Here is a 9,283-nt window from a genome sequence, read left to right as displayed (position 1 = left end):
TGAAATGCTGCTGAAAAGAAGGCTACAGCACAATAGTGCACAAAAAAACTGTGTGTGTACATTTGTGTTTGTGTGGCCTAGGCAACATCATTGACTCACTGAATCAGGTTTCAGTCTTTCATTTCATTTTTTATTTTTCCTGAAACAGTTTTCTTTTACATATTTTCAAAAAAGTATATCATGCCCACTTCCTAACCTCTACGCGATAAAAAACTAACCCATTTATAAAAGTTTAACACATCATCATAAAAAGTGAAACCATACACCAGAATGATACCACTATTTACACAAGCCCATTAAATTACAACATAAATTAGAAAATATTTACATCCAGGACAAGACACTGGATAAAATTCTATGTTTGGAATTTAATGTCTAATTAAAAACATTTTTAAAGAATGAATTATATACATTTACACACATTCTCACAACATACATACACTCTGGCAGGACTGAACTGGTTGGTAGGTTGATGGTGACCTGGGGTTTTTAAATACTAAGAATGATGAATACCTAACACAAAAATAACTTGTTCTCGCTGCCAGGTTTAAAAGATGGAGTAACAACAGAAGCATTGCTGTAATCCACATGAACACTGAAGAGGCTGGTTTCAGAACCACACAGAATAACAAACCCAAAATTGTCTTGTCTCATTCAGGCCTACATAAGATTCAAATCATCTCTCATGAACAAAGCACAATAACACTGGAGCCATTTTGAAGTGGTTGTACAAATCAAGCACAAAAATATGAAGTGGATTTTCTTCTCCTTCTTTCTCATATAAAAAGTTGTCCTTTGCAAGTCCATTGAGACACAGGAAATCAGTGGATTTGCCTCCAGACAGAGCGCGGAGGGGGGCTGAGAGGAATTCACAGCCACAGCAACTCTTCATCATCTTGAAATGATGTCCTCTGGGGAGAGAAAAACAGTATGCACTTTGTTCTTTTCCTCCTCTTGTCAACTGAGTACAGGTCCCATGGTTGTAGCCAGCACACTGGCAACTGTGTGGAACTGCAAAGTGGTTAGTACGATATGGTGTGCATCACGTCCTCGCAACGTGGGCTCCCGTTAGGACAAGTTCACCGTATGTGCCAACACAGACTGCTCTGCGGCCAGCTGTGACAAGTTCTGAGAAATCATTTACTTCTCAAAAAATCTGATATAAATTCAACAAAAAGTACACACGCACACATACACACAAATTCAGCTCTCAAAATGACAATACTTAGCAATCAATATTGATTTTTATAAGTCCAAAAAGGGCAGACAGGGCAGTAAGATTAAGGGACTCAGGGGTTCTCAAGTTCATAAGGATTCTGCTTTGAGTTCTCATTTCCTGTGCTTGTCCATTTTGTCGGTAGATTTGCTTCCACTGTCTGAGGACCCCTGGGTGTCACTACCAGAGGTAAGGTACATCTTGTCCACTTGTTTGAGCGCCTCGTTCAGGTAGTTCTGAAGTGAGGTCATGGCGGCGCAGATGGCTGGAGAGCCAAAGCCATGAGTGATGAGGCTGAAGTGGGTCAGGCAGCCCTGGATTCCAGGCTCCATGATGGGGGCCGGCCGCGAGTTTCCCAGAGGTGAACGGTCCTGAGTAAGCAAGTCTGTGAACTCCTTGCAGATTTGCCTGAAGGTAGAAAACCAAAATGATTTAGGAATCTGTTTCATTGGGATCTGAGAACAAAGTTTGCAGGAAATCCAATCTGCAATATCATCCAGGAATCAATGAATACTGATACCCACAAAAGATGTCAGCTAGCTACATGCCGCTTTGCTAGAGGTGTATTTCTTTACAAATTACAGGCAACCATCCAGACAAGAGACTTACTTGGCAGCAAGGAGCATGTTCTTGCGAGAGTTAACTTCGTTGCGTTCCACATGCGGCCTGCCCAGGTATTCAGCAATTGCCTTTGCAGGGAACTCTGTCTCACACACGTAACCAAAGTCTCTTGCTAAATGAACAGCTTCACCTAAGAGAAGAAGAAGAAAACAATCCTTGTAAGAGAAAAGAACACGTCACCTCTAAACCCAAGTACAAGACAGCACTGAAGTTGACACTTGGCTATTGGTCTCAATTCCAGATGAAATTCATGAAAGAATAAAGATTTTTGTTTACACAGGCATTATCACTGGATATCACTGACTGGGCAAAGATCAAATGGTAAGCTGGCCGGCCTCAGCAATTTATCAATTTATAGCATTATGCTAGCAGCTCCGTTTTGGACCTGATACACGCATTAAGCATCAAGGCACACGAAGTGAAGCATTTGAACTACAGAATAATCAGCTGTGCCCAGTCTTATAGCTTGGGGGAACAAGAGCTAGTGAGATGAATATATTTCCGTCTTGAGGGTGGTTTGACTTGCATGGTCATAATGGGCTTATGTGGATAAATGCTAGCAGAGAGTGCCCAAGGCACCAACAGTACCACTTATTGATAGATACGCACATCACTTGAGGACACGGGCAGCTATTCAGAAGCACAAGCTTTAAGGTCAGTAGGCCCTCCTGGCGAGCTGCACACAAGATAACAAGGCTTAATTCAGCTTTGAAGGTCTCTAAATAACACAAGCCTCAAGTCATTCTCCTGCTCAGAATCATCAGCCCATTTATGAAAATTAGGCGTGTAGGGAGAAAGAGAGGAAAAAATATTCTACCTTAGCCAGCGGCAGGTAGATGTGATTAAAGTGATAACGTGTTCATGGAGAAGCATCACTCTCTGGGTAAGGTACAACTGAGGATGTTGTTTTAGTATTCAAGACATTGACAAGTGAAGATGAAGGTCTCCCTGGCAGTATATTACAGAAGGACTGTGGCCATGTTACTGCTTACTGTGTCCAGTATAATACAAACACTAAAATTGTAAAAAAAAAAAAAAAAAAAAAAAACCAGTGATAAAACTGGTGCTGAAATGTGTTTTTGAGCTGTTCTGCTACTCCATTAGTGTTATGTAGACACTCAGTAACCTAAAAAATATCAAAGACTAGTAAAAAGGATTATATTGTGTTTGTGTGTCTGTGCCTGTGTATACATTTATAAATATATATTTATATTGATAGCTCAAGACTGAGGACAACCAGCTTGCATTTAAACATCAGCTCAGTCACTCTGATTTTGGCTAAACGGACAGAATCACTATGGGAGCCAAAGGGCAAGTAACGTGCAACTGAAAGCTGGTAAATGATACAAAGTTCTTTGTCAAACAAAACTTTGCATCATTGACATTTTATTCATATAATGGAGTATTTAAGCAATGAATGGTGTTTGGAGAATCATTTATGATACTGTACAGTTCCTAATGAGATTGACGTTCCCACACTCTGAAAGCGACATTCCAGCTGCTGCAAACAACAATTATAACTGAGAAAGTGCTATGAAACACTGACATGTCATACCTTCTACTAGTGAGGTAAGTAGAGTGACATTGGCTGCCTTCCTTCTTCCTGCAGGCAGGTTGAGCCCAATCTTATCAAGCTTTTCTCTTAGAGAGCGACCTCCATTTTTTGACTTGGCTCTGCAGAAGGAGAACAAAAAACACATATTAAGCTATGAAGTAATCCAGCCAGATAATGCAAGATTACACCTTTTCTAGCACAACATGTTAAAAACTGTTTATGAAGGATTAAGAAATAAATATGGCATTTGCCAATCTCTTTACACATTATCATGATTATTTTCCTTCGACTAGTGTCTGCTAAAGGACATTTAACCCATAAATTAGGAGGAACAAACAGAATAGAGTTGCGTGATTTTTGTGCTTTAACCTAAGATCAAGAGATTGCAGAGCATAGTGTAGAAATATGCTGTCAGAGCAAGCCTTGCACTCACTCCTGCAGAAGGTCTCATAGTGCACAAGGATAACAAATAAAACACACAAACAGGCTCTTCTGACCCAAAAAAACACTGACAAAACTGCCACTCCACTCAAAAAGCGTCGCAGAGAAATCCCGCGTACACACGTTTGCAGAAACACTTAAACTCCCCACTTGCCATGGCCGACTCAGTTTTCCGCATGACTGGCGGGTAAGCTCTCCCACTCCATGGTGGGTGAGAGAGGGAGCATCTTTAGGGAGGCATGTCTGTATGAGTACCCCCACCCCTTCGTCTCCTTGCTACTCTGCTAACGATCCCCCTCCTATTGCTATATGACCTACTTAAAAATATATGTGATTGTGCATGTGTGTGTTAGTGTGTGTGTTTGTGTGTGTGTGTGCATGTCAGCATTATCACAGGCACATGGGAAGTGGCAAACGTGCACTCCGAGCACAAAATGCTCCGGTCAGGGATGCTGAGTACATACTGTAACCTCACAGTCCCTCAACAGACTGCCACACTAACATATGTGCAATAAGGTCAACTGCTCTGCCACAGACAAACCTACCCATGCTGCAACCCCTGATAAACACACAAAAACGCACCCAGAGTCTTTAGATTGGTACTAACTGTGTTGATGTGACCAATCCCCAGAGGACGCAGAGAACCAAAATTGCAGACCACACAAAGAATGTCACGAACCTTATGCAAAAAACTGATGAGCCAGAGCAACTGAGCAACGCTGTGTTTTAGAAAAGCCTTTCCCATGGGCTGCTGAGCTTTAGTCTACAGATCAGAGCTGGAACTCCTCACTTTGATAATTATTCATATCTGAGACAATCAAACAACCTTATCAACAGCTTGCAGAGATATAGATAAAAACAAGGAAATTAATTATGTTTGGGTTTGATCCCCTTAATCTTTTTTGAATCAGTGCCACTGTGTTTCTGTGTTATGTTCAAGACTTTTAACAGGAAAATACCATTAAATCCACACTGCTGTCATCCTGAATGAGTCTGAGCGTAAAACCCTGACCTGCGTAAAACCCCTCCCAGGAGCGATGCGTTGAGGCACTCAGGGGGTGACAGACGTCTCTGGACCTCAGCCACGGTAACCTTGTATTTGGATGTGGAGCTCAGCAGGGAAAGACGGCCTGGTACGGAGCAGAACACCTCTGTTGGGTTTGATACCATGCCAAGCAGGGACTCTTTCTGGAAAGGAAGACCCAGAGCGTTGCCTTTGGGTAGAGTGACAGGCCCTGCGGGTGGGGTGGGGGGACATTGGTTAGCTGAACAGTAAAACAGTACAAAAGAAAGAAAAAATATTCTGGTTGTACAAGAGAATTTGTTTTATTTCCTGTGTGTGTGCATAAGCTATAATCATCGTAATCCTTTCTGTGCAAAAGAGAATCTGTGCTTTCTTGTACGTAATCACGTGGAAGAGTGTGTTTGCCGCTCTGCACGACTGAGAAAACCAGTGTCAGCTGTAGAAAACTATACAAGAGACAGCTACAGAAACTACTTTTGAAATATGTGTGTTGTTTTCCAAATACTGGATGCCTGATGGTTAAACAGCTAAAATGCCCTCATGCCAAACACCATCCACAAACAGGTACACACACAGACTGCCCCTCCTCTAAGCCACAGATGCACTTCACTACTGTTTATTATTTGGTCTGACAGGCTCTAGGAATTTTAGACATTTTGTGTGTTTTTTGCTGATGACATCCCCCCCCCCCCCACAAAAGCACTGACAGGCATCGGACACACAAAACAGTACAGCACACTACAAAACATAGCTATCTTCATCCTCACCCGCAAGAACGCCCCCCTGATAATAAGTCCTCTGTAAGCGATCAAGGTTCCTGCCACCTCGTAGTCCTAATACTGAGACAGAAATCACAGAGTCACATGAGTACTTTAAGGCTCCTCTGGGGCACATGGCTGGGAATGACATGCCATTGTTTACAAGTGGAAAACCTAGATTGCCCATGGCGAGCCCTTGAGCATGGGAACGATATAATGACCCATCACTGAATTCCGTAACAAATGGAGAGTGGTTGGTGTATTGCGCAGGTGCAAATGGCTTTCTGCTCGTGACTACGCATCGTATTATTGATATTATTTAATATTTTAAAATGAATGGTAAAACATGTCTTTATACGAAATATTATATCATGGTTTTATAGATTTCTACAGAAATCTATCTATCTATCTATCTATCTATCTATCTATCTATCTGCCTGTGTATGGTTTTAATAAATGTGGAAAGCTAAGCTGTAGAATAATCGCTCATCCTGATCATTCTCTGAGTCAAAGTCTGCTTAATGGAGCCCTGATGATAAAACAGCAGGAATAAGTTCTCCCTCAAAACAGTTCATGTCCCAACAAATTACTAAACTGTCCTTCACATGCAAGCCTAATGCCACACCCCGCCAAAAGCTGGTTCTGCAGAGCCAAACACTTCTTCCAGATCAACTCATAATTTCCTGTTAACGTGAACTGAAAAGAGCTGCAATTGCAAGCTTAACCAGCCTAGAGATGATCCAAAGCTTTCCTCTTCTCTCACAGTCAACACCGAGGTTGTGGGATTGCTCAATTTTCAAGTCTTGTCAATAGCCTGTCGTTCTGTTGTTTTTTTTTTATAAAAAAGGGATCAGTTCTTTCACACTGGGCATCCATTCAACACCTTCACCAACAGAATAGGCTGTGGATCATATCAAGCTTAGATAAGTGCATCTCATGAATATGAGGATTATCAGTGTATGCAGTGCAAGTACAAATACAAGACTCCTCCTTTGCTGTACTCTTGCACTGAGTGTCCTGACATGCCACTATAGAAGTATGTAGAAAAGAAAATATTGTTTTAACAGTACATTTCCAGCCAGTGATTACTACATCTTTATTTGGTTATACAAAGACACATGTACCCCAGGCAGCATTTTCCAAAACTTGTTTTTCCTTTCTTTTCAAATGAACAAAGCTGTGGTCCTTTGGCACTAAAAGTTATAGATTAGTTGTGGAGGCAACTCACCTTTTTTGATGACTGTCTGATCTGCCATAATAATACTGTGGTCATCTACATTCTGATGAAAAAGAACAGAAGCAGCAATAAGCATATCAATCAATGGTAGTCAACAAAACAGCTGTCCCTGTAATATTCCAATCCAGTGTGGAAATATGCCTTAGTTGTGGCCTTTGGTTGTTTTTTAATCTCCCAAAATAATGTTCCTGTAAGCTAACTAGCTTTAATGTCTGCTTGAATGGCATCCTAAAGTGTAGGCTATTATTTGGCCTAAATGCAGCATGCCAGCAAGCTCGCACACCTCAGCGATGGCCACACACATCTAAAGTGTAATTTCAAAGATCATCTCAGTCAAATCCACTCACTTGAACATCCTCCAGTCCGTGCCCCATGTCGTGCATCCCCATGTTATCGCCAATAACCGACGGCTCTATGCTGTGCGGGTGTGGGGGCAGCAACTCCGGCCGGCGGAACCCTTCCCTCCTCACCCCTGACGAGCCTCCTTCTAGGCCCAGGATCTGACTCGCCAGTCCGCTCCTCCCGTGGGCGACGAGACCATCCTGGCCCTGCCGGCCGGGCCACGCCTGCTGCTGGTTCGATGACTGCGACTGGTGTATGGAGTTGATGTTGAAAGGGTCGCCGAGGTGGGAGTAGGGGTCACTGGACTGCGGGTAGGAGATGGGTTGGTAGGGAGGCGGGAAGTAGGGGGGCTGGAAGTCCGAACTGCCCGAGTGGGAGAGGGACGGAGAAGGGCTGTAGAGGTGCTGGCTGACCGCTGGCAGGTGAGGCAGCCGGGGGTTCCCATTGCTGTTGCCGTCGTGCCTTTCCTGAGGGACGGAAGAGACAAGGCAGCTGTGAGGCATAACAAGATAGCAGGTAGTGGCATGATGTCCACTGAAGATAAACTCTTAGTGAAGAGAGTGAATATATTTTAACTACAATTTTAATGTGAACATATCCTATATTTATTAGGCCTAATATTATTCTTTAGCGTGGGAAAGAAATCTAGGCCTACCTCATTATTTAGTCTAAATTAAATTGGCTATTGAAATCTTATTATTATGTCCTTACGTGTTTCTTATAGCCCTATAAAGTAGCCTTATAAATTAGACTATGCAACATTTGGAAAATAGGCCTATATGTTTTTGAATTTTTTTATTTTATTTTAGGCTAGTAGTCGCCTCTAGTAGAAGTCTGGAATTCTTCTTCTTCTTCTTATAATTAGGCTACTTTAATTCTTCTTCTTCTTCTTATAATAATTATTATTATTATTATGCTTCATAATATTACTGTTGTTTTTATAGAAATAGGTAATTATCATCTATTTCTTCTGAAAATTGCGTCTTGCTTTTACAGTTACAGGCGTCAACCCCCCCCCCCCCCACACACACACAATTGACTTCAGCCGTTTTTGTCCTCCTGTTGTGGTCTGTTATTCTGACTGATTAGGATTTCCATTTTATCTCCACTGATCTTATCTTATCACTATCACCAGCTTATAAGGCGCATATCAAACCATATAGACATGCGCGTGTCATTGAATGGCAAACTTTTGTTCGATGTCAAAAGGAACTTTCCCCTGTTTGCATCTCTATCGAAACTTACCTCACAGTCATCCTCATATTTCACGTTGTCGGCTAATTTCCACAACATTCTTACAGACGAGGGAAAAAAGACTATCCGTTAGAGGGGAAAAAAAGACTAAAAGAAAAAGAAAAAAACTATTGCCGCCTGTGAGTTAATCCAGGTATGAATAAATTAAGAGCTTCCTGATGATCATGAACCCCCTTGTTCTTCAGCTGCGGCAAAGAGGCGAAGTTGTGGGTGAAGGCTGAAGGGGCGGACTGACCGACCGACTGACTATCCAACCGCAGATATGAGTTTCCACAGCCACTATGAGAGAAAATAATCGTTGTCAAGCAGTATTACCCCCCTCTCCGGTCAACGTGCTCTGTAGTTCTGTTGTGGAAGCGGGCGAAAATGGTGCATATAAGAAACTTGACTCCCTCTTATGGACAAAACAGCGACGTTCAGTCTCATTGGTGCACACCGAGCACTGCACTATATCTGCACAGCCGCTCCGAGTGGGCGTCACCCAGCGCGATGATGTCAGTGAAAAGGGAAAATGAAAATATTGCTGATTGGCGGGATAACTGTCCAATCAGAATTCTGTCCGTATGTATAGCGTCAGACATTTAAACCCTATGGACTTCACTATAGCCAACTTCTCATGGCTTACAGTGACTGAAGTCTCCCACCACCTACAAGGTTGTTTTTATCTCCTCAAGGCCGCTCAGTGGCTACAATACAGGGCTTTAAAATGTGTAGGAGGATACCTGTAGGCTCTGAGTCATAGACACACTGAGATCCATGGTTAACAAAGAGATTCAAAGTTATAGTTTTTTAAATATTCCTCCAGTTATTAAGGAAACAACTTATTTTCCCTTCT

The 9,283-nt window shown here is 42.3% G+C and overlaps 1 protein-coding gene across 2 annotated transcripts; it reads right to left on the bottom strand.

The window, feature by feature from the left end:
• Positions 1-1,181: 1,181 nt before the first annotated feature.
• On the bottom strand, positions 1,182-8,852 carry tfap2c (transcription factor AP-2 gamma (activating enhancer binding protein 2 gamma)). 2 transcript variants are annotated; one of them, XM_038697959.1, is made up of 8 exons: positions 8,440-8,852; positions 7,200-7,661; positions 6,844-6,895; positions 5,625-5,696; positions 4,846-5,068; positions 3,393-3,511; positions 1,826-1,967; positions 1,182-1,624 (listed from the first exon to the last, which is right to left on the bottom strand). In XM_038697959.1, exons 1-8 carry the CDS (start codon positions 8,485-8,487, stop codon positions 1,330-1,332), a joined length of 1,413 nt encoding a protein of 470 aa, XP_038553887.1. In that variant the 5' UTR covers positions 8,488-8,852; the 3' UTR covers positions 1,182-1,329. The 2 variants fall into 2 exon arrangements, with proteins under 2 accessions (XP_038553887.1, XP_038553888.1); XM_038697960.1 differs by lacking the exon at positions 5,625-5,696 and having other exon boundaries at positions 8,440-8,851.
• Between the last annotated feature and the right edge of the window lie 431 nt (positions 8,853-9,283).

Source organism: Micropterus salmoides, unplaced genomic scaffold (genome assembly GCF_014851395.1).
Source record: "Micropterus salmoides isolate LMB-PRFRI ecotype aquatic unplaced genomic scaffold, ASM1485139v1 Ms_hic_scaffold_4, whole genome shotgun sequence".
NCBI classification, from domain to species: domain Eukaryota; kingdom Metazoa; phylum Chordata; class Actinopteri; order Centrarchiformes; family Centrarchidae; genus Micropterus; species Micropterus salmoides.
The sequence above is the reverse complement of the archived record's forward strand: the minus strand, read 5'-3'. Positions and strand labels throughout refer to the sequence as shown.

Coding starts and splice junctions, on each gene's coding strand:
- tfap2c (XM_038697959.1), bottom strand. CDS start 8,487: ATGTTGTGGAAATTAGCCGACAACGTGAAATATGAGGATGACTGTGAG. Junction 5,697..6,843: donor TCAGACAGTCATCAAAAAAG/GTGAGTTGCCTC, acceptor TTTCTGTCTCAG/TATTAGGACTACGAGGTGGC. Junction 5,069..5,624: donor TCAGGGGGGCGTTCTTGCGG/GTGAGGATGAAG, acceptor CCCCACCCGCAG/GGCCTGTCACTCTACCCAAA.